The sequence below is a fragment of the Pristiophorus japonicus genome, chromosome 2 (assembly GCF_044704955.1).
Source record: "Pristiophorus japonicus isolate sPriJap1 chromosome 2, sPriJap1.hap1, whole genome shotgun sequence".
In the NCBI taxonomy this organism is placed as follows: Eukaryota; Metazoa; Chordata; class Chondrichthyes; family Pristiophoridae; genus Pristiophorus; species Pristiophorus japonicus.
In genome coordinates this window covers 226,801,763-226,827,621 of record NC_091978.1, presented here as the reverse complement: position 1 = coordinate 226,827,621, position 25,859 = coordinate 226,801,763, and the positions used below count along the sequence as shown (strand labels likewise).

Here is a 25,859-nt window from a genome sequence, read left to right as displayed (position 1 = left end):
ATCACAAAAGGAGTATGGAAGGAGTAATCAATAGAGTCATCTCAAGCAACACATACTAAAAGCTTAGTTTGGGTTCTGATAGAATCACTCAGCTCCACATCTCCCCACTGGCCTTGGGCAGACATGTGTGTAAGAGCTGAATGCCAGAGTGCTGTTGTGAGCGTCAACATCAAGGCAATGACCGGCAGGGTACGGCATCAAGGAGTTCCAGCAGAAATGAGGTCATGGGGAAAAAAACTCTATAGTAGCTGGAATAGCAGCCGATGTGCAAGGTGGTTGTCAGAGGCCAATCATCGCAGATCCAGGGCATTATTAAAGGAGGAGTACACCACAGAAACATCCTCTGCCCATGATATTTAGCTACTCACTAACCACCTTTCCTCCAACATAAAAGGTCAGGAGTGGGGCTATTCATTGACAATTCCTGTGTTCAGTTCCATAACTCCTTTGATAATGAAGCAGCCTATGCTAGCCAGCAGTAGGTAAAGGACAACATCCATATTCAGTCTGACAAGAGGCCAAGAACACAAGAACACAAGAAATAGGAGCATGAGTAGGCCGTACAGTCTCTCGAGCCTGCTCCACCACTTAATATGATCATGGCTGATCCAATCATGGACTCGGGTCCGCTTCCCTGCCCGCTCTCCAATGGCCATCTGCAATAAGAGAAAAAATCCAACCACTTCACCTTGACTTTCAATGGAACCAACACTGAAGCCGCACGAACAACATCATGGAGGTCATTATTGACCTTAATTGGAATGGCCACATCAACAGCATGGCTAAAAAAAACAAGGCAGAGGATGGGTATTCTGTGAGAATGGCTCAACTCCTTCACGACCAACCACCACCACATTCAGGGCAACTAGGGAAGAACTATAATTGCAGTCTTTCCAGTACTGCTCACATTCTGTGAAAAAGGTTTTTTTTTTTAATTTATTTTTATTGGTACTAGAAATCCCACCAATCCTTCATTCAAGTGGCTAGTCTTCAGGAGAGACCAGAGAACAAGTGTCAGCAAGTTATTTGACATGAAGAGCACCACAACCAATCCTGATCACTTAAAAAAAAACAGATCATACACATAAAAAGCAAAACAAATCCGAGCTAGTTTTTCCCATCCCTAACCTGGGGGCACTGAGGCCAAATATATTGTCCTAGCCAGGAGGGTTAGCTTTAAGGAGTTTGAACCTGGAATAAGAGTTTGTGGAAAAATGTCACACCAGAAAAACAAAGATAAAACAAGATAAGGGAATAAAAGGGGAATTCTTGTAGCTACATCCATCTGGGGAAGTGCTTTTTAAACAAATATTAATTCACAGGATGTGGGCGTTGCTACCAAGGCCAGAATTTATTGCCCATCCCTAATTGCCCTGGAGAAGGTGGTGGTGAGCTGCCTTCTTGAACTGCTGCAGTCCTTGTGGTTAAGGTACTCCCACAGTGTGTTACGGAGTGAGTTTCAGGGTTTTGACCCAGCGACTATGAAGGAACGGCAATATATTTCCAAGTCAGGATGGTGCGTGACTTGGAGGGAAACTTGCAGGTGATGGTGTTCCCATGTGCCTCCTGCTCTTGTCCTTCTAGGTGGTAGAGGTCACAGGTTTGGGAGGGACTGTCGAAGAAGCCTTGGAGGGTTATACACTGCAGCCACGGTAGGCCGGTGGTGGAGGGAGTGAATGATTAAGGTGGTGGATGGGGTGCCAATCAAGTTGGTTGCTTTGTCCTGGATGGTGTCGAGCTTCTTGAGTGTTGTTGGAGCTGCACTCATCCAGGCAAGTGAAGAATATTCCATCACACTCCTGACTTGTGCCTTGTAAATGTGTAAAGGCTTTGGGGAGTCAGGAACAATGCTCCCTCTAATTTTTTTTTGTACCGAGTGAGCCATGAACTCCTTTTCGCCCGTGGGCAGATTTAACAATAACAGCGGCAGCAACCACTTAAAAGCATATATACAGTAATGCCATATTGCCACCCCACCGTCTCAAATCATGGGACATTCATAAGATTCTATATAGGTTCTACACTTTTGTGCCGAGTGAAATAAACTATGGCTGTTTGAGTGGCCCAGCAGTTTGTGCGGCCCCTGGGTTGCGAGTACCATCAGAGCAGGCCGGGGAGCGGAAGGAGCAGGGATCACTCCAGGGAGCAGCACGTGCTAGAGCAGGAGAGCAACGGCAGTGAAAAGGGTTGTCATCAAGGTCCAGGTCAGTGATTGGCGCGTGGGCAGTACAACAGAAGCGGCGAGGTCAGGGCAAAGGAGTGACGAGAGATTGTAGAGGGACATGATCAGGGTTCACTTTTTTTAAAAAGGAGGGAGAGAAAACGGGTAATTATAGACCGGTTAGCCTGACATCAGTAGTGGGGAAATTGTTGGAATCAATTATTAAAGATGAAATAGCAGCGCATTTGGAAAGCAGTGACAGAATCGGTCCAAGTCAGCATGGATTTATGAAAGGGAAATAATGCTTGACAAATCTTCTAGAATTTTTTTGAGGATGTAACTAGTAGAGTGGACAAGGGAGAACCAGTGGATGTGGTGTATTTGGACTTTCAAAAGGCTTTTGAAAAGGTCCCACACAAGACATTAGTGTGCAAAATTAAAGCACGTGGTATTGGGGGCAATGTATTGACGTGGATAGAGAACTGGTTGGCAGACAGGAAGCAGAGAGTCGGGATAAACGGGTCCTTTTCAGAATGGCAGGCAGTGACTAGTGGGGTGCTGCAGGCTCAGTGCTGGGACCCCAGCTATTTACAATATACATCAATGATTTAGATGAAGGAATTGAGAGTAATACCTCCAAGTTTGCAGATGACACTAAGCTGGGTGGCGGTGTGAGCTGTGAGGAGGACACTAAGAGGTTGCAGGGTGACTTGGACAGGTTAGGTGAGTGGGCAAATGCATGGCAGATGCAGTATAATGTGGATAAATGTGAGGACTGACATATGAGGAGAGACTGGATCGACTGGGCCTGTATTCACTGGAGCTTAAAAGAATGAGAGGGAATCTCATAGAAACATAAAATTCTGACGGGATTAGACAGGTTAGATGCAGGAAGAATGTTCCCGATATTGGGGGAGTCCAGAACCAGGGGTCACAGTCCAAGGATAAGGGGTAAGCCATTTAGGAGCGAGATGAGGAGAAACTTCTTCATTCAGAGTTGTTAGCCTGTGGAATTCTCTTCCGCAGAGAGTTGTTGATGCCAGTTCGTTAGATATATTCAAGCGGAAGTTGGATATGGCCCTTACGGCTAAAGGGATCAAGGGGTATGGAGAGAAAGCAGGAAAGGGGTACTGAGGTGAATAATCAGCCATGATCTTATTGAATGGTGGTGCAGGCTCAAAGGGCCGAATGGCCTACTCCTGCATCTATTTTCTATATTTCTATGTTTCTACGAGAGGCGTGAGTTCGGGGCCCAGAAGAGGCGATGGTCCAGGGGCAGCGCGGGCCAACCCACACTGCGATATGTGCGCACACTAGGTCTGTGCAGCAGAGCTGGTCTCCAGTCGTCTTGGTTAATCCTTGCTACTGGACAAAGACCTAGCTCTGTCAAGCCCGTGTGCTGGCTGGTGTGCAACGGTCACTACACGTTAAAAAAATCCACGCACAGGCATCTTCCACATTTCAAGATTTTGTCCGGGACCTGGAATTTTAGGTCCTTCATTGAAACACCTGTGAACTTTTTGACGTGGAAGCAAGTCATCCTCGATTCGATGGACTGCTTATGATGATGATTTATACAAGTTTAACATAACTTCTCTGCTCTTGAATTCTATAGCAGTGGCTGGTTGCATTGAGCTGGCCCGCTCTGATTTGCCCCACTCCAGAATGGCCTTATTCCGATTTGCCTTGCGGCAACCGCGGAGTTTCTGTGACACAGACCCCTGGAGCCAAAGGAGGAGCGAGACGTTGCCCTCATCACCATGGCAACTGGCTGAGTACAGCTCTTCTGCAGTTTCTTCCTGCAGGTGGAACTTCCCAGAGGGCGACACAACCAAAATGTCACCCATTCCCCTGTCATGTGGCCGCTGCCCCAACTCTTGTTACTTTCCAATTGGGATCGGTTTTGAAGTCGCAAGACTCGCAAACGACTGTCTGCATTTTGGGTCCGGCTCCAGCTGTCCAGTTCTCGGTGCAGCTTTCAATCTGAAGTGCGGGCAAACTTGGGGATGTGCACGTGTCTGCGCACCTTGGAGGAAACAGCGGTCAGGAGACGAGTTACTCGCCGCAGAATACTCAGCCTCTGACCCACTCTTGTAGCCATAGTATTTATGTGGCTGGTCCAGTTAAGTCTCTGGTTAACGGTAATCCCCAAGATGTTGATGCTGGGGGATTTGGCGATGGTACTGCTGTTGAATGTCAAGGGGTGGTGGTTAAACGCTCTCTTGTTGAAGATAGTCATTGGCTGGCACTTGTGTGGCACAAATATTACTTACCATTTATCAGCCCAAGCCTGAATGTCATCAAGGTCTTCCTGCAGGCGGGCATGGACTGCTTTAATATCTGAGGAGTTACGAATGGAACTGAACACTTTGCAATCATTAGCGAAATTCCCCATTTCTAACTCTATAATGGAGGGAAGGTCACTAATGAATCTGACCTAGATACAGTTTAAAAAGAGGCAACTCATGCAGAGCACAGAGTGCAACAGCATAGAGTGGCATTTGTGAGTTTGGTAAGTGGGTGAGTTTTAAGGGTTATTCTCTTTAAACCATTTGGAGGCTGAAGTAAATTGTTAGTGGCAATTGCCAGTAGCTTCTAAGTAAGTAGCAATTTAATTTAAAGGGGAAAAGTTAAATAGTTGGGAATCTTTCAGGTTTAGGCAGAGAAAAACAAGGTAACTCTCCAGTTGGAGGCAATTAGCAGCTAGTTAAAACCAGTTCTGTAACCGACTGACCAGTAGTGAGTCATCTGACCTAGATACAGTTTAAAAAGAGGCAGCTCATGCAGAGCATGGAGTGCAATAATATAGAGTGGCATTTGAGAGTTTGGGCAAGCGGGGGGGCGGCAAGTGCTGTTTTGTCTTGTTTTTCCTACCAGTGCTGACACTAGAGCAACTGATAAGGAGTGCGAGAGTAGGAGGCGGAGGCCCAGAGACCAGCCCAACCAGTTGCAGACAAAGATAGAGGGGTGCGAAATCGAGAGGTGACGTCACAGCCAAGCTGGTAAGTGGTTGGCTGTTCGACTGGTAAGTATAACTCTCTTTTAGACTGACTTTTAGATTGGTTTAATTGGCAGTGAACTACTAAGTAGCTGTTTGGTGTTTAAGTAAATTAATTTAAGGGTTAAGTCATGGCAGGAGAGCTCGGACCTGTGTCATGCTCCTCCTGTGCTATGTGGGAAGTCTGGGATGCTTCCAGTGTCCCTGACTATGTGTGCGGGAAGTGTGTCCAGCTGCAGCTCCTGACAGACCACATGACGGCACTGGAGCTGCGGATGGACTCACTCTGGAGCATGTGCGATGCTGAGAATGTTGTGGATAGCACATTTAGTGAGTTGGTCACACCGCAGGCAAGGGTTAGGACAGATAGTGAATGGGTGACCAAAAAACAAGGCAAGAGCAGGAAGATAGTGCAGGAGTCCCCTGCGGTCACCTCCCTCCAAAACAGATATACCGTTTTGGATACTGTTGGGGGAGATGACTTACCAGGGGAAGGCACCAGCAGCCAGGTTCGTGGCACCGTGGGTGGTTCTGCTGCACAGAAGGGTGGGAAAAAGAGTGGGAGAGCTATAGTGATAGGGGACTCTATTGTAAGAGGAATAGATAGGAGTTTCTGCGGCCGCAACCGAGACTCCAGGATGGTATGTTGCCTTCCTGGTGCAAGGGTCAAGGATGTCTCGGCGCGGCTGCAGAGCATTCTGGAGAGGGAGGGTGAAAAGCCAGTTGTCGTGGTACATGTAGGTACCAACGATATAGGTAAGAAGCGGGAAGAGGTCCTACAAGCTGAATTTAGGGAGCTAGGAGTTAAATTTAAAAAGTAGGACCTCAAAGGTAGTAATCTCTGGATTACTACCAGTGCCACGTGCTAATTAGGATAGTTAGAATAAATATGTGGCTTGAGCAGTGGTGCAAGAGGGAGGGATTCAAATTCCTGGGACATTGGAACCAGTTCTGGGGGAAGTGGGAACTGTACAAATGGGACGGTCTGCACTTGGGCAGGACTGGAACTGATATCCTAGGAGTAACATTTCCTAATGCAGTTCGGGAGTGTTTAAACTAATATGGCAGGGGGATGGGAACCTATGCAGCGAAATAGGGCGAAGTAATATGGAGTCAGAAACAGATGGTAGAAAGGTAAAAAGCAATAGTGGAAGGCCAAATAAACAAAGGCAAGAAACAAAAAGGGCCACACTACATCATCATTCTAAAAGGACAAAGGGTGTTAAAAAAACAAGCCTGAAGGCTTTGTGTCTTAATGCAAGGAGTATCCATAATAAAGTGGATGAAATAACTGTGCAAATAGATGTTAACAGATATGATGTGATTGGGATTACAGAGACGTGGCTCCAGGATGATCAGGGCTGGGAACTCAACATCCAGGGGTATTCAACATTCAGGAAGGATAGAATAAAAGGAAAAGGAGGTGGGGTAGCATTGCTGGTTAAAGAGGAGATTAATGCAATAGTTAGGAAGGACATTAGCTTGGATGATGTGGAATCTATATGGGTAGAGCTGCAGAACACCAAAGGGCAAAAAACATTAGTGGGAGTTGTGTACAGACCTCCAAACAGTAGTGTTGTGGAGGGCATCAAACAGGAAATTAGAGGTGCATGCAATAAAGGTGCAGCAGTTATCATGGGTGACTTTAATATGCACATAGATTGGGCTAACCAAACTGGAAGCAATACGGTGGAGGAGGATTTCCTGGAGTGCATAAGGGATGGTTTTCTAAACCAGTATGTCGAGGAACCAACTAGGGGGGAGGCCATCTTAGACTGGGTGTTGTGTAATGAGAGAGGATTAATTAGCAATCTCGTTGTGCGAGGCCCCTTGGGAAAGAGTGACCATAATATGGTGGAATTCTACATTACGATAGAGAATGAAACAGTTAATTCAGAGACCATGGTCCAGAACTTAAAGAAGGGTAACTTTGAAGGTATGAGGCATGAATTGGCTAGGATAGATTGGCGAATGATACTTAAGGGATTGACTGTGGATGGGCAATGGCAGACATTTAGAGACTGCATGGATGAACTACAACAATTGTACATCCCTGTCTGGCGTAAAAATAAAAAAGGGAAGGTGGTTCAACCGTGGCTATCAAGGGAAATCAGGGATAGTATTAAAGCCAAGGAAGTGGCATACAAATTGGCCAGAAATAGCAGTGAACCCAGGGACTGGGAGAAATTTAGAACTCAGCAGAGGAGTACAAAGGGTTTGATTAGGGCAGGGAAAATAGAGTACGAGAGGAAGCTTGCAGGGAACATTATGACGGACTGCAAAAGTTTCTATAGATATGTAAAGAGAAAAAGGTTAGTGAAGACAAATGTAGGTCCTCTGCAGTCAGAATCAGGGGAAGTCATAATGGGGAACAAAGAAATGGCAGACCAACTGAACAAGTACTTTGGTTCAGTATTCACTAAGGAGGACACAAACAACCTTCCGGATATAAAAGGGGTCAGAGGGTCTAGTAAGAAGGAGGAACTGAGGGAAATCCTTATTAGTCAGGAAATTGTGTTGGGAAAATTGATGGGATTGAAGGCTGATAAATCCCCAGGGCCTGATGGTCTGCATCCCAGAGTACTTAAGGAGGTGGCCTTGGAAATAGCGGATGCATTGACAGTCATTTTCCAACATTCCATAGACTCTGGATCAGTTCCTATGGCATGGAGGGTAGTCAATGTAACCCCACTTTTTAAAAAAGGAGGGAGAGAGAAAACAGGGAATTATAGACCGGTCAGCCTGACATCAGTAGTGGGTAAAATGATGGAATCAATTATTAAGGATGTCACAGCAGCGCATTTGGAAAGAGGTGACATGATAGGTCCAAGTCAGCATGGATTTGTGAAAGGGAAATCATGCTTGACAAATCTTCTGGAATTTTTTGAGGATGTTTCCAGTGGAGTGGACAAGGAAGAACTAGTTGATGTGGTGTATTTGGACTTTCAGAAGGCTTTTGACAAGGTCCCACACAAGAGATTAATGTGTAAAGTTAAAGCACATGGGATTGGGGGTTGTGTGCTGACGTGGATTGAGAACTGGTTGGCAGACAGGAAGCCAAGAGTAGGAGTAAATGGGTACTTTTCAGAATGGCAGGCAGTGACTAGTGGGGTACCGCAAGGTTCTGTGCTGGGGCCCCAGCTGTTTACATTGTACATTAATGATTTAGACGAGGGGATTAAATGTAGTATCTCCAAATTTGCGGATGACACTAAGTTGGGTGGCAGTGTGAGCTGCGAGGAGGATGCTATGAGGCTGCAGAGTGACTTGGATAGGTTAGGTAAGTGGGAAAACGCATGGCAGATGAAGTATAATGTGGATAAATGTGAGGTTATCCACTTTTGTGGTAAAAACAGAGAGACAGACTATTATCTGAATAGTGACAGATTAGGAAAAGGAGAGGTGCAACAAGACCTGGGTGTCATGGTACATCAGTCATTGAAGGTTGGCATGCAGGTACAGCAGGCGGTTAAGAAAGCAAATGGCATGTTGGCCTTCATAGCGAGGCGATTTGAGTACAGGGGCAGGGAGGTGTTACTACAGTTGTACAGGGCCTTGGTGAGGCCACACCTGGAGTATTGCGTACAGTTTTGGTCTCCTAACTTGAAGGACATTCTTGCTATTGAGGGAGTGCAGCGAAGATTCACCAGACTGATTCCCGGGATGGTGAGACTGACATATCAAAGACTGGATCAACTGGGCTTGTATTCACTGGAGTTCAGAAGAATGAGAGGGGATCTCTTGAAACGTTTAAAATTCTGATGGGTTTAGACAGATTAGATGCAGGAAGAATGTTCCCAATGTTGGGGACAGTCCTGAACCAGGGGTCACAGTCTAAGGATAAGGGGTAAGCCATTTAGGACCGAGATGAGGAGAAACTTCTTCACCCAGAGAGTGGTGAACCTGTGGAATTCTCTACCACAGGAAGTTGTTGAGGCCAATTCACTAAATATATTCAAAAAGGTGTTAGATGTAGTCCTTACTACTAGGGGGATCAAGGGGTATGGCGAGAAAGCAGGAATGGGGTACTGAAGTTGCATGTTCAGCCATGAACTCATTGAATGGCAGTGCAGGCTCGAAGGGCCGAATGGCCTACTCCTGCACCTATTTTCTATGTTTCTATGTTTCTAAGATGGTTGTGCCTAGGACACTGCCCTGAGGAACCCCTGCAACAATGTCCTGGGGCTGAGATGATTGGCCTCCAACAATCACAGCCATTTTCTTTTGTGCTAGGTATGACTCCAGCCAGTGGAGAGTTTTCCCCAATTCCCATTGACTTCAATTTTACTCGGGCTCATTGATGCCACACTCAGTCAAATGCTGCCTTGATGTCAAGTGCAGTCACTCTCTCCTCAACTCTGGAATTCAGTTCTTTTGTCCATGTTTGTATCAAGGCTGTAATGAGGTCTGGAGCCCAGTGGTCCTACAGGACCCAAACTGAGCATTGGTGAGCAAGTTATTAGTGAGTAAGTGCTGCTTGATAGCACTGTCGATGACACCTTCCATCACTTTGCTGATGGAGAGTTGGCTGATGGGGTGGTAATTGGCCGGATTGGATTTGTCCCGCTTTTTGTGGACAGAACATACCCGGGCAATTTTCCACATTGTCGGGCAGATGCCAGTGCTGTGGCTGCACTTGAACAGCTTGGCTAGAGGCGCAGCTAGTTCTGGAGCACAAGTATTCAGCACGGCAGCCGGGATGTTATCGGAGACCCACAGCCTTTGCTGTCTCAAGTGCGCTCAGCCATTTCTTGATATCATGTGGAATAAATTGAAATGTCTGAAGACTGGCTTCTGTGATTGTGGGGACCTCCGGAGGAAGCCGAGATGGATCATCCACTCGGCACTTCTGACTGAAAATGGTTGGCAACGTTTTTTCACTAACGTGCTGGGCTCTGTCATTATTGAGGATGGGGATGTTCAAAGAGGCTCCTCCTATTAGTTGTTTAATTGTCCAGCACCATTCAGGACTGGATGTGGCAGGACTGCAGAGCTTTGATCCGATGGTTGTGGGATCATTTAGCTCTGACTATAGCAGCCTCTTTCCATTGTTTAGCATGTATGTAGTTCTGTATTGTAGCTTTACCAGGTTGGCACTTCATTCTTGGGTACGCCTGGTGCTGCTCCTGGCATGCTCTTCTACACTACTCATTGAACGAGGGTTGGTCCCCTGGCTTGATGGTAATGGTAGAGTAAGGGATATGACGAGCCATGAGGTTAGAGATTGTGGTGGAATAAAATTCTGCTGCTGCTGATTGCCCAAAGCGCCACATTGTTGCCCAGTTTTGAGCTGCTACATCTGTTCTGAATTTATTCCATTTAGCATAATGGTAATGCCACACAACACAATGGAGTGTGTTCAGTGTGAAGATGGGACTTGATCTCCAGAAGGACTGATCGGTGATCACTGCTACCAATACGGTCATGAACAGATGTACCTGCAACAGGTAAATTGGTGAGGACGAGATCAAGTAGGTTTTCCCTTGTGTTGGATCTCACCACCTGTCACATGCCCATGTTCTTCAGGACTCAATGATGGGGAATGAAATCCCCCACCCAGAGTACATTCGGTGCCCTTGCTATCCTCAGTGCTTTTTCCAAGTGGTGTTCAACATGGACGAGTACTGATTCATCAGCTGAGGGAGGTTGGTAGGTGGTAATCAGCAGGAGGTTTCATTGTCCATGTTTGACCTGAATCCATGAAACTTCATGGGGTTCAGAGCCAATGTTGTGGACTTCCAAGGCCACTCTCTTCTGACTGTATACCACTGTACTGCCACTTCTGCTGATGGACGAGTCTGGGACATCGACTGAAAGGTACTATTCTGTGTGTATGACTACGTCAGGCTGTTGCTCGACTAGTCTGTGGGACAGCTCTCCCAATTTTGGCACCAGTCCCCAGATGTTAGTGAGGAAGAATCTGCAGGGACGATTCAGTGTGCCTTTGTTGTGTCCAGTGCCTAGGTCGATGCTGGGTGGTCCTTCCAGTTTTATTCTTAGTATACTTCTTTGTAGTGGTTTGGTACAACTGAATGGCTTGTTCAGCCATTTCCAAGGGCAGTTAAGAGTCAACCACATTGCCAGACCAGATAATGATGGCAGATTTCCTTCCCTGAAAGTCATTAGTGAACAAGATGACCATCTGGTACTTTCATGTTCACCATTACTAATACCTGTACTAGCTTTTTATTCCAGATTTGTTTAATTAACTGAATCTAAATTCCCCAGCTGCCATGGTGGGATTTGAAATCACCGGATTACTAGTCCTGTAACATAACCACTATGCTACCGTACCCCATGGCGAGTATTTCATCCTGCTCCTAACATTTTAGACAATTGAGAGGCTTGGGTGAGGTGGTGGTCGGTGAGGAAATGAGCCATGTTACAGAACACAGATGTACATGCGCCTTCCTTCTTCCCCTTCCCAGGTTAGCATCGATGGATTGTGTCTTTGCTTATTTTTGTTGCATTGTTTTTGGTCCAGTTGCTTTGACTTTCAAAATTCAGAATGTCTTCCTCTCCATGAAAAAATGTCTAGCTTCCACTTCTCTCTCCTTCCTGCATTTCCTCCCGCCTAGCCCCACCACCCCTCTTGCACCCCCCCCGCCCCCCCCACCACCACCAATTGTCCCTCCTGTACTCCCCTCCCCCACCACCGATTGTCCCTCCTGTACTCCCACTTCCCCCCAACATTACAGACAAGATTGTGAACTAGGTGCTAGTTTGACTCTAGATTGATTATTTACAGCACATATTTTACTTACATCCCAAAACAATGGGTCTTATGCCAAGGGCAAAAGCTCCACTGCCTCCATCAGTATGTAAAGTTTAAAGGAAATGGGATCAGCTTCAGCCAAGAACAAGACAGAAATAGTTAAAGTGACAAGAGTGTGTGTTGGTTGGTGAGCGGAGATTACAATTCTTCAACATATGGAGGGGAGGGGGGGGGGGGGGTACGGGGGGCAGAGACACCGACCGAAACAACCAGCTTTTGTTTGGTGTGGAAAATGCTGACTTATTTAAATTTTTAAAACCCCTCACCGACATCTGTTTAGTAAAATATACTCAAAACACTAGAGTATTTTGATGTCCCTAATCCAGGGAGTACTGTATATACTGCCTTTCCAGATGACAGTGAAACTGTATTTTAAAATCTGATTGTGGCGACTTCAATGACTATTCTACTGTTCACCTTTTGATGTGACTTGATTATTTTTGTACCAATTACTTAATTGTAATATTTATAAACCCCCACCCCCAGGAAATAAATCCCATATCTTCAGTGCTCACATTCCCTGCACAGGTTTATTTTTAAAGTAGTAAAAGATTCAGCACTGCAAAAGAGCATACTTCTGTAGTTTAATTTCCCTTGCAGCACACAACATAATACTGCGTATACTTGCAATGCCTTTGAACGGAAAATGGACTGAATTGCTAAATACGATTCCCAAAACTTTACTAAAAATCCTGAAATCTTGTGCAATGAAAGTCAGAATTCGAGTTGATCACCGTGAAGCAGTGACCTTCCTTCGTCAGTTGGAAGGTTAAGTTCTCAGCTCTTCAGATGCAGCATCAGCTTTTCTGATGCAGTTAGTCAGCTTTTCGAGTTTCCCAGGTTGTCTTACTACAGTTATACAGGGTATTGGTGAGGCCACACCTGGAAAACTGCGTGCAGTTTTGGTTTCCATATTTAAAAAGGATGTACTTGCTTTGGAGGCAGTTCAGAGAAGGTTCACTAGGTTGATTCCGGGGATGAGGGGGTTAACTTATGAGGAAAGGTTGAGTAGGTTGAGCCTCTACTCATTAGAATGCAGAAGAATGAGAGGTGATCTTATGGAAATGTTTAAGATTATGCAGAGAGGATGTTTCCACTGATGGGAGAGACTAGAACTCGAGGGCATGATCTTAGAATAAGCAGCCGCCCATTTAAAACTGAAATGAAGAGAAATTTCTTCTGAGGGTTGTAAATCTGTGGAATTTGCTGCCTCAGAGAGCTGTGGAAGCTGGGACATTGAATAAATTTAAGACCGAAATAGACAGTTTTTTAAACGATAAAGGATTATGGGGAGCGGGCAGGGATGAGTCCATGATCAGATCAGCCATGATCTTATTGAATGGCGGAGCAGGCTCGAGGGGTAGTTCAGTGAGCACAGGGGTGATGGTTGAGCGGGACTTGGTGCGAGTTAGGACACGGGCAGCCAAGTTTTGGATCACCTCTGGTTTACTTAGGGTAGATTGTGGGAGGCCAACCAGGAGTGTGTTGGAATAGTCAAGTCTAGAGGTAACAAAGGCATGGATAAGGGCTTCAGCAGCGGATGAGCTAAGGCAAGGGCGGAGAGGGATGGAGTCCTGGCTAGGGAACGGAGTTTGTGGCGGGAACTGAGAACGATGGCTTTGATCTTCCCAATATTCAATTGGAGAAAATTTCTGCTCATCCAGAACTGGATGTTGGACAAGCAGTCAAGCAATTTAGAAACCACGGAGGGGACGAGAGAAGTGGTAGTGAGGTAAAGCAGGATGTCATCAGCGTACATTTGGAAACTGACGCTGTGTTTCCGGATGATGTCGCCAAGGGGCAGCATGTTGATGAGAAACAGGAGGGGGCCAAGGATAGATCCTTGAGGAACACTAGAGGTAATGATGCAGGGGCAGGAAGAGAAGCCGTTGCTGGTGATTCTCTGGCTATAATTAGATAGATAAGAATGGAACTGGCAAGTGCAGTCCCACCCAACTGGACGACGGTGGAGAGGCTTTGGAGGAGGATGGAGTGGTCAACCGTGTCAAAGTCTGCAGACAAGTCAAGAAAGATGAGGAGGGATAGTTTCCCTTTGTCACAGTCACAAAGGATGTCATTTGTCATTTTGATGAGAGCCGTTTCCGTACTGTGGCTGGCGCGGAAACAGGATTGGAGGGAAAGATGGGCACGGATTTGGGAGGCGACAACATGTTCAAGGCCTTGAGAGGAAAGGGAGGTTGGAGATGAGGTGCTGGTTTGCAAGGACGGAGGGATCGAGAGGTTTTTTTTGAGAAGAGCGGTGATGACAGCAGATTTGAGCGAGAGGCGGACAGGACCTGAGAAAGTGCGAATGTGGTGGTCAGGAAATAGCTAAAGGACAGAAATGTTATGAGCAGGGCCCCAAACACTTCTGTCAGGCGAGACAGCAATTTACATGGGCATCTTTCAATCTCGTATACTGTATTTGTGGCGCCTACTAGAAAGAGGTAGTGCTGGTTTTGATCTTGTGTTGAGTTTCATGTGTAGAAGGCCAAAGACTGAGAGTGGGAGTGAGGCAGAGGACTAAAGTGGCGAGCAACAGGAAGTTCATAGTTGCACTTGCGGACAGAGCAGAGGCAGCGGTGAAGCAATTGCCTAATTTGTATTTGGTATTTTTAATGTAGAAGAGACCATACCATGAGCCGCAAATACAGTATACGAGATTGAAAGATGCCCATGTAAATTGCTGTCTCGCCTGACAGCAGTGTTTGGGGCCCTGGAAAGCAGTCTTCCTTTCTCTCTCCCACCTGCCCCCACCCCCCCCAGAACCATGATCCGGCCGGCCCGCCCCCCGCCCCATCCTAACCTCCCACGCCAACAGTCCCCCAGTTGGCAGATCATCATCTGTCATTTCTGCCACCTCAAATACAATCCCACCAAACACCTCTTCACTTCTCCTCCTCCCTTACCAGCATTTTGGAGGAATTGATCCTACTTAGACACCCTGGGTCACTCTCCCATCACCGCCACTACCTGCTCTCCTTCCCCTGGCACCTTGCTGTGGAAGCCCGAGAGATGGAACACCTGCTCATTCACCACCTCACTGGCAATGTGGGATGGGTGCCAGAGAGGTCAACCTGTTCCTCTTCTTCCACCCTAGTCTTGAGCCACTGGAACCTGCTGCACTTTACCAGTTTTTCCATACTTCCCATTCTATTTACCCATCCCTCTTTAGCTGTTCTCACACTCAGTGTCTTATATGCATCTTTTTTCTTTGACTTATCTCATTATGCCTCCAGTTGCTCCTGTGCACATCACTTCTGCTCTTTAACCATTTCCCGATCCCCACAATTGCACTTTACAGGTCTCTCTCCCCCTCCTTTGATCATGTTCTTTCTTAAATGACATTCAGTTCTGAGGCGAGTTTACACTTGAAAGGTCAACTATCTCGTGCCTTGTCCACAGTTGCTGCCTGACTGTAGCATTTTCTGATTTAGTTTGATTTTTGACCACATTTAACATACCTCTCCACTGCCACTGGAAGACTGTAATGCAAATCAATGCATTGATAAAACAAAACAATCTATACTCGAGTTAAAGTAATTGGCTGCATATCTGACATCACACCAATACCAAAAAAGGGAGGTTATATCAGAAAGGTGACTTTCTGTTTCAAATTAAAAGAAGAAAAAGGCACTTTGGTGGCTTACCAAAAAGGTGTAGAAAATACACTACTGTGTACTTTTAAAAACGAGAAATTTGCTTGAACAGATCTGATCTCTAAACAATGAATATTCTCAATATCTAACTAAAAGATAAAGTGACAACGCATTTGAATAAATACAAGCAAGCTAAAAGGATATCTACTATTTGCTGCAATTTTTAGAAGTTATTCCCTCCGCAACAGATCACATTTGAACTGGTGTTGGTAACAAGCCATTCAACGTCGAGCATACAATTCAGAACAATTGTGACCATAGCTTGTTCATTGTCTTCAAAATGAAAATCCCCACAATGCCATATTAATCCTGGCCCAATTATTTCTAATGCCCTTGTGACAAAGTTAGCATCGACAAGAATTCAGAGAACCCAGAACTACTGTTGATTTCTGTTCAATTTATTTTTTTAAATAGAAGAAAAGGTTAAGGATCATTAAAGTCAGGTTTTATTTTTAAATGTTTTGAGGGGGGGGAGGGGGGGGTGCTAAAGTTTTTCTTTGGAATATTAAACAAGAAAAATACCAAGCGTAACAAAAAGGCAGAATTAAGAGAAATTACTACTCAATTGTTTACACAGTTCAAACACTGCTTGTGTCTCCCCGGAGCAATTCAAAAAGTTCTGGCAAGTGTACGCTCACAGCAACTGTGTTCAAATGTATTTGATCGACAAGGCAGGAATCTCAATTTAAATAAACACACAGCAATTGGGCAAAAAAAAAATCCCAATTTTCCCTGGTCTTCATATGTCCCAAGTGTGAAATGTGTAAAGCAATTTTAATTACTTTTTTTGCAAAAAGATAATGGCTAAGTACAGGTAATTTTGATTGAAGAATATTACTCAGTCTATGTTACTAACAACAAGTACATGGGCCTCTTGAAGATTTATATCCCCACACATTTGTACTAGGAAGATAAGAAACAGCTTGTAGGATAGGCAGGGTGGGGTGGCGAATGTGAGTCAATACTGGTATCTATCCAGCTCGCAACATTTCGACAGTCAGTTGAACTATGTTTATGATCATGACAACAACGTCTGCTTGAGAGATATGGTTACTTGATTTGTTGTATTATGCGATTTGTTATATAATGCTTCATTTTTAGATGAACCCATTGATGCATCCTTCAGCGGAAAATAAAGTTACTTTTGCATAAACATTTTCCTGCTGACCACAAAAATGCTTTTTACAGTTCAATTTAGTGAATCTTCCTTTTCCCCCATCCCAGTTTTCTTCCTTTCTGATGGCATTTAATTCATGATATATGGTACCATGAACACTGGGTGTCTTCTATCATCTCATCCCAAGTAGACATTATTCACGTGTGAGCTTTAATTACAAGTGTTGGTAGGCTATTCAATCATGGGATGCATAACCACCGAATTCAGTTGTTTTCTCAAGACATCTACACATACATTGCTGGCAGAAGTCAATGGTTAGAAACAGAAACCTATCCTAATGCAACACTTTAAGGACAGTTATGGCGCCATTACTGCTGCCCCAGCAAAATCTCACGATCAAAGCTGGGGACTTCATGACCTCAGCGACTCATTGGATAAAACTTGCTGAGCCTTTGGAGAAGAGCCCAATTTAGTTTTCTTCGACAACATGAAAATAAGGTCGGTCTTATTTTTCTTCCCCACTGAAGCAGTTTTTAAACTTTTCCACACTACTTATTGTACTTGCTTCGATAGTTTAAGCATTTATTAAAGAAATAACCAGCCTAACAAAAATGTAAACATGCAACAGTTTAATTTGGAGACTGAACTAAAACACAATGTAACGTTAAAGTAGGCACTGCCTTTAATTACTTTTTGTTTGAGTAGGAAGAGAAAGTCATTTTTGCCAATCAGGTTGGCTTCAGTGAGTTTGTGAGTGTGATGTGTTAGTATTAAATGCAGGATATCAATTTTGGCTTCCTAAACATTCTTCTATTAAGACATGCCCATTACCAGGGCTTCAGCACCAGCCTAGGCCTGTTGTAGGTGGGTAGATAGCAACTGGCTGGACTAGCTTCGACTATTTATTCACTCGTCTAAATGACATCATCATCACACGCAATCCCTTGGAATTGAGGAAGACTTGCTTCCACTCCTGAAGTGAGTTCTTAGGTGGCTGTATTCCAATAGGAGAACCACAGATTCTGTCACAAGTGGGACAGATAGTCGTTGAGGGAATGGATGGGTGGGACTAGTTTGCCGCAAGCTCTTTCCACTGCTTGCGCTTGATTTCTGCATGCTCTTGGCATTGAGACTCGAGGTGCTCAGCGCCCTCCCGGATGCACTTCCTCCACTTGGGAGTCCCAGGCCAAAGACAGCCCCAAGTGTCAGTGGGGATGTCGCACTTTATCAGGGAGGCTTTGAGGGTGTCCTTGTAATGCTTCCGCTGCCCACCTTTGGCTCGTTTGCCGTGAAGGAGTTCCGAGTAGAGTACTTGTTTTGGGAGTCTCGTGTCTGGCATGCGAACTATGTGGCCTGCCCAGCAGAGCTGATCAAGTGTGGTCAGTGTTTCAATGCTGGGGATATTAACCTGGAGGAGGACGCTAATGTCGGTGCACCTGTCCTCCCAGGGGATTTGTAGGATCTTGCGGAGACATCGTTGGTGGTATTTCTCCAGCGACTTGAGGTGTCTACTGTACATGGTCCATATCTCTGAGCCATACTGGAGGGCGGGAATTATTACAGCCCTGTAAACCATGAGCTTGGTGGCAGTTTTGAGGGCCTGGTCTTCAAATACTCTTTTCCTCTGGCGGCCGAAGGCTGCACTGGTGCTCTGGAGGCTGTGTTGGATCTCGTCGTCAATGCCTGCTCTTATTGATGGGAGGCTCCCGAGATATGGGAAGTGGTCCATGGTGTCCAGGGCCGCGACGTGGATCTTGATGACTGGGAGGCAGTGCTGTGTGGCGAGGACAGGCTGGTGGAGGACCTTTGTCTTACGGATGTTTAGCGTAAGGCCCATGCTTTCATAGGCCTCAGTAAATACGTTGACTATGTCCTGGAGTTCAGCCTCTTTATGATACCAGTCACATGATCACACCACCAGGAACACAGAGACATGAACATAATGGCACGATGGCTCATAAGTTCTCCCAATTTAGAATTTTGTTCAATAAGAATAAATCACAAGATCTAGCATTTCAATAAAAGACATTTCTACTTGCATAGAATTTACAGCACAGGATCAGGCCATTCAGCCCAACTGGTCAATGATGGTGTTTATGCTCCACACAAGCCTACTCCCTCCCACTCTACTTAATCTAACATATCCTTTTATTCCTTTCTCCCTCATGTACCTTACCCTTTACATGCATTTATGCAATTCGCCCAATAACTGCATGTGGTAGCAAGCTCCACATTCTAACCATTCGGAGTAAAAAAAAGTTTCTCCTGAATTCCTTATTGGATTTGTAGAATTATGCTGCTTGCTAAATACAATAAAACGGCACCCTTCTAGTTGCAGAGAACGCTAATATGTTTAGTGATGGAATGGGGATCATCACTGGCTAAAGCAGAAAACAAATGTTCTTTTAAGCTTCAGACCCCATATTTGACCATAAAACATGCAGGAGCATTTGTTTATAAATTGTATTAAATGGTACAATAACAGACGAGCAGAGAGTACACACACGCAATCAGTGTTTCGCCAAGGAGGCCGCTCCAAATTCTTTAACTGGATGTCTTTTTTTTTTTAAAAAGCCACAAAATAACGAATCAGTACATATGCAGGTTTGTGAACTTCAAAAGCAACTTATTATGGGGTCAGGTTTCGGCCGCCCGCTAGAACGGCTCACATCGGTGAGGCCAGCCTAATTTATAGAACAAAAATTGCGCCAAATACTTACCTCACGATTCTCAGATAGCTGTAGGCCTATTTCCACCTCGCCGCTGGGGGCGGAGCTACACCTGCGCCGAAAACAGTGCCGGCAGCTGCGAGCATCCTGTCTCCGGGGCGACGACCCTATCCCAGGCCGAAGGGACGTCACCCCTATCCCCAGCCGAGTGGCCTGCACATCTTACCTCGGCGGCAGGGCCCGCCTGCCCAGCCTCTCGCTGGGGGCGGGCACTGCCCGAAGAGACGGCGGCAGCCCGGCATTGGCTGCGTGCGGGGCTTCTTCTTCGTCGTCATCTCTCTCCCCCCACCGCACCCCCCCATCTTCTTCTCTTCCCCCCTCCATTTTCTTCTCTTTCCCCCCCCCTCCCCTGCCCCCCGCCATCTTCTCCCTGGTGCTGCAGTAGGGGAGTAGAAATAATTTTTTATTCATTGAGTGATTTTTAATTTTTTTATTTGGATTGGTTTATTTATTGATTTATTATTGATGATGGCTCTTTATTTGTAAAAGTGCTGTGTTTAATGTTTGTAAACCGCCCCCCATCTTTCGTTCCATACGCCTGATTTCCAAGTGTAGGCAAGGTTTTTCTGAACGTACAAAAATCTACATTTACTCCATTCTAAGTTAGTCTGGAGTAAGTTTTTGCTGCCTAAACTTGCAAAAACAGGCGTAAATGGCCGGACACGCCCCCTTTTGAAAAAAAATCTGTTCTAAAATAAAACAATTCTAACTCACTAGAACTGGAGCAAACTAAAGGCCGAGAATTGCAATTTCTAAGATACTCCATTCTAAACTAGTTGTTCCGAAAAAATAGGAGCAACTCAGACCGAAACTTGAGCCCCTTATTTCTTAGTCACCATTGAAGAATTCAGGTCCATATCTGCAAGTATGACAGCCTGCATAAAGAATGTTGTCTTTAATGACTCGCACTATAGAGGTATTGGGATGGCCACTTTGGATCTACAGCCACTCGCTAGTTTCCTTTTATTATTTTTTGTTGTTGTTTTCCAATAAAAAATTAAGTCAAACTCCAACTATTCTTCCAGGAAAGAGGTCATTCAAATAAATAAAAGCTTATTAATCTAAGTGGGACGCACTCATTTTAAGATACTGAAACTCAAATATAGCAGCCGACATTTTTTGTAGCAATTTTCTCCCTTTTTATTTTCCTTAATTCTTTCTGCACCATCTACTTTCCCCAGTTAACTAGCATGCATGTTTCCTCTGACAATGCAGTTAGCTATCAGGAACATAGAAACATAGAAATAAGAGTAGGCCATTCAGCCCCTCATGCCTGTCTCACCATTCAATTAGATCATGGCTGATCGGTATCTTAATCTATCCACCTTGGTCCTGTAACCCTTACTGCCCTTGCCTAATTAAAATCTATCAATCCCAGTTTTGACATTTTGAATTGATGTATTCTCAACAGCTTTTTGACAGAGTTCCATATTTTCACCATCATTTGTGTGAAGACATGCTTCCTGACATCACTCCTGAATGGCCTCGTTCTAATTTGAAGGTTATGCCCCTTACTCTGGACTCGTCACCAGAGGAAATTGTTTCTCTCCATCTACCCCATCAATTCCTTGACTTTTAGTAAAAAGCCCTAGTTCTGTTCCCTTTAAAAATATCCATCAGTATTACATGAAATCAACTAGTATTTATTTAAAAAATTAATGACAACAGATACAGCAGTGACAGATAAGTAATCCAGGTCCTCTTGAATACTAAGTGGGCAGGTGAAGGGATTTAGACTTAAATTTAAGTGTAAATAAGGTAATGTACACTAAAACAAGAAACATTTATACAACAAATTGGTCTTCATTAGCAAGGCTGTAAAGTATCAAGCCAACATTAAGCTGTTAACAGGACTAAGTACGCACCATCATCATAGGCAGTCCCTCGGAATCGAGGAAGACTTGCTTCCACTCTTAAAATGAGTTTTTAGGTGGCTGTACAGTCCAATAAGAGAGCCACAGACTCTCTCACAGGTGGGACAGATAGTCGTTGAGGGAAGGGGTGGGTGGGACAGGTTTGCCACATGCTCTTTCCGCTGCCTGCGCTTGATTTCTGAATGCTTTCGGCGATGAGACTCGAGGTGCTCAGCGCCCTCCCGGATGCACTTCCTCCACTTAGGGCGGTCTTTGACTAGGGACTCCCAGGTGTCAGTGGGGATGTCGCACTTTATCAGGGAGGCTTTGAGGGTGTTCTTGTAATGCTTCCACTGCCCACCTTTAGCTCGTTTGCCTTGAAGGAGTTCCGAGTAAAGCACTTACTTTGGGAGTCTCGTGTCTTGGGAGCCTCCTATCAACAAGAGCAAGCACTGACGACGAGATCCAACACCACCTCCAGTGCAGCCTTCGGCCGCCTAAGGAAGAGTGTGTTTGAAGACCAGGCCCTCAAAACTGCCACCAAGCTCATGGTCTACAGGGCTGTAGAAATACCAGCCCTCCTGTATGGCTCAGAGACATGGACCACGTACAGTAGACACCTCAAGTCACTGGAGAAATACCACCAATGACGTCGACGCAAGATCCTACAAATCCCCTGGGAGGACAGACGCACCAACATTAGGATCCTCGACCAGGCCAACATCCCCAGCATTGAAGCACTGACCACACTTGATCAGCTCTGCTGGGCAGGCCACATAGACTAAGTACTGGGATGTACCTCGAAGACATCTACTAATTAACAACAGGTTACGCAACGTCTTGTAAAATTCATTAGTAAGAGAATTGTGCATGCATTTAGCTTCAAAAAGGTCATTTGAACAACAAAGTTCCTAGTCACAGAATTACCCTCGTCATTCTTTTCTGGGTTGTCACCAGGGCATCAATACCCCATTCAACAGATTCAAAAATCTCATCTTAAACATAGAAAATAGGTGGAGTAGGCCATTCGGCCCTTCAAGCCTGCACCACCATTCAATAAGATCATGGCTGATCATTTCTTTAGTACCCCTTTCCTGCATTCTCTCCATACCCCTTGATCCCTTTAGCCATAAGGGCCATATCTAACTCCCTCTTGAATATATCCAATGAATTGGCATCAACAACTCTCTGCAGCAGGGAATTCCACAGGTTAACAATTTCTGAGTGAAGAAGTTTCTCCTCATCTCAGTCCTAAATGGCCTACCCCTTATCCTAAGACTGTGTCCCCTGGTTCTGGACGTCCCCAACATCGGGAACATTCTTCCGCATCTAACCTGTCCAGTCCATGTGGCTACATTAAGATATGCAAGCTTAAAATTGCTGATTTCCATTTATCCTCTGTTATAGCATCATCTTCATAGGCAGTCCCTCAAAATCGAGGAAGACTTGCTTCCACTCAAAATGAGTTCTCAGGTGACTGTACAGTCCAACACGGGAATTATAGTCTCTGTCACAGGTGGGACAGACAGTGATTGAAGGAAGGGGTAGGTGGGTAGTTGGTTTGCCGCACGCTCCTTCCACTGTCTGCGCTTGATTTCTGCATGCTCTCGGCGACGAGACTAGAGGTGCTCAACGCCCACCCGGATGCTCGTCCTCCACTTTGGGCGGTCTTGGGCTGGTGATTCCCAGTGGGGATGCTGCACTTTATCAAGGAGGCTTTGAGGGTCTCCTTGAAGTGTTTCCTCTGCCCACCTGGGGCTCGCTTACCGTGTAGGTGTTCCGAGTAGAGCGCTTGCTTTGGGAATCTCGTGTCAGGCATGTGGCCCGCCCAACGGAGCTGGTTGAGTGTGGTCAGTGCTCCGATGCTGGGGATGTTGGCCTGAGCGAGAACACTGACATGGGTGTGTCTGTCCTCCCCGGGGATTTGTAGGATCTTGTGGAGGCATCGTTGGTGGAATTTCTCCTGCGACTTGAGTTATCTGCTGTACATGGCCCACGTCTCTGAGCCATATAGGAGGGCAGGTATCACTACAACCCTGTAGATCATAAGCTTGGTGCCAGTTTTGAGGTCCTGGTCTTCAAACTCTCTTCCTCAGGCGACCGAAGACTGCGCTGGCACACTGGAGGTGGTGTTGGACCTTACCATCGATGTCTGCCCTTGCTGATTCAATTGGATGCTCAGCACACCACAATGCAACAAAGAAAACCCTATTTCTTTAAAAGAAACAGCACTATGTAACTCCAGCTTTTTGTGTATCCTCCTCATCACCCCACCATTATTAGTAGAACATTCAGCTGCATTAGCCCTGCCCTCTGAACCACCTATTCCTAAACCCCTGCATTTCCTCCTTTAAAAAGCCTCAAAACTAAACATTTTCAACCAAGCTTTCACTTACCCCTCCTAATCCCTGCATTTTCATTGGTTAAGCACATTGGGACTTTCATCAAATGAACTTTATGAATGTAAATTGCTGTATGAGTCATGTACCATCCTTGCACCATGATTCAACACTCCAACATATTTGAATTGTTTTATTCATTCATAGGATGTGGCCGTCACTGGCAAGGCCAGCATTTATTGCCCATCCCTAATTTCCCTCGAGAAGATGGTGGCAAGCTGTCTTCTTGCAGTCAGTGTGGCGAAGGTACTGTTAGGGAGCAAGTTCCAGGATTTTGACCCAGTGACTATGAAGGAACAGCGATATATTTCCAAGTCAGGATGGTGGGGAATTGAAAGTGATTGTGATAGATTACCAAACCCTGTTAATTGTGTTGTCCATCCCCACTTATACAAGCTGCACATCAGTAGAAAGACAGATGAAAGTCAAAATATATTAAACCACCTAACTAAAACTTTATAGTTTTAAAGAGGACTGACAAAACCATACTTAAAGGAGAACATTTCTACAGTCTTAATTACTAATTCTGCATTGCACAATTTTCATTCCAGGTTTGTTGTACAACATTCTTAATTGGGCAGAATATTCTGCCATATTTAAGTGTGCATGTTTTTTTGAAGTATGGAACAGAGCCCAATAAATAACAAAAGTATCCATTGTATACAATGTAATTCATTGATGCACTGGCCCCACTTGTTAATTTCATGATGTCAATATCAATCAAAAATAATCGGTGTCTGAGTCAGTACCACCTCCGATCACCAGGGGTTTCAAAAGATTTGCACATCCAAACTGGAAATGAGGATTAGCAAAACCATTAGCTAAATCCAGCACAGAGAATGCGAATAATCTCAGCCCTTACCTTTTTAACGTAATTTTGGACAATCGTGAGGAAGACATTGGCGACGAGGAGAGCAATGCTCACTATTAATAAAATAATGCAAAGGATGCCGATCGTGTAAGTAACTGCAGGCCGGATACCCATTGTAACGAATAACAGGAGCAGCGGGACGCGGCGCACAGACTGCGCTGTTGACAGTACCCTTACCCCGCACCAGATTGACAAGGCGAACCCTACCCGCGGTCGCTGCAATCACCCCAGCACAACGCCCCCTTCTGCGCTTGCGTACTGAAAAATAAACAACACGCGTGCGCACTGACAGCACATCCAGATTGAAACAGGAAATGTTCCAAATACACAGTAAAGCAGACTGTGAAAAAACAATATATATTGGTTAAAATATCAAATGCAACCTCTTGTCAGAAATACATGCTGTGCATTTGCAACGTTTTTTGTTTTATTTCAGATTTCTAGCATTCCCACTTTTTTTCTTATCTCTAATTCAGACATGCCAACCGTCAACATTTCACAGAGACTCTGTTTACTGAAAAAAATCACCAAGGATTGTGCCTAGGGTTGCCAACCCACTACCACCGCCACCATCACCACATCTGAATTTTTATGCTACTTTCAATTAGCTACAATGGACATCAACCACATCGCCTCATCATCATAGGCAGTCCCTCGAAATCAAGGAAGACTTGCTTTCACTAAGTGAGTTCTTAGGTGACTCAACAGTCCAATACGGGAATTACAGTCTCTGTCATAGGTGGGACAGACAGTCATTGAAGGAAAGGGTGGGTGGGATTGGTTTGCCACACCTTCCGCTGCCTGCACTTGTTTTCTGCATGCTCTCGACGACGAGACTGGAGGTGCTCAGCGCCCCCCCAGATGCACTTCCTCCACTTAGGGCGGTCTTTGGCCAGGGACTCCCAGGTGTCAGTGGAGATGTTGCATTTTATCAAGGAGGCTTTGAGGGTGTCCTTGAAACATTTCCTCTGCCCACCTGGGGCTCGCTTGCCGTGTAGGAGTTCCGAGTAGAGCGCTTGCTTTGGGAGTCTTGTGTCAGGCATGCGGAAAATGTGGCCCGCACATCTCCTAGTCTGCAGTTCACAGCTGCATTGGGTAGGTGACTGATGCTGACCTCAGCATTTAACAGAACAGAGTTCATGGGTTTGTAGCAGTGGCTGGGTTCCCTTGCGTGCAGCACGTAATTGACTGCGTGATACACAAGTGACTATCAGGGCAACGGAACACGAGCCTGCAACATTTGTAAACACAAAATGATAGCATTCAATGTACAGCTAGTAGCCGTCACAGGAACAAC

General features: G+C 45.3%; 1 protein-coding gene across 1 annotated transcript in view; it reads right to left on the bottom strand.

The window, feature by feature from the left end:
• The window catches only part of LOC139229916 (lysosome membrane protein 2-like), a 76,121-nt gene extending 51,331 nt beyond the window's left edge, over positions 1-24,790 (bottom strand). The window contains exon 1 of the mRNA XM_070861545.1: positions 24,554-24,790. Coding sequence (XP_070717646.1) covers positions 24,554-24,676 — 123 coding nt within the window. The 5' untranslated portion in view covers positions 24,677-24,790. The remainder of the gene's footprint in view (positions 1-24,553) is intronic.
• Positions 24,791-25,859: the final 1,069 nt, after the last annotated feature.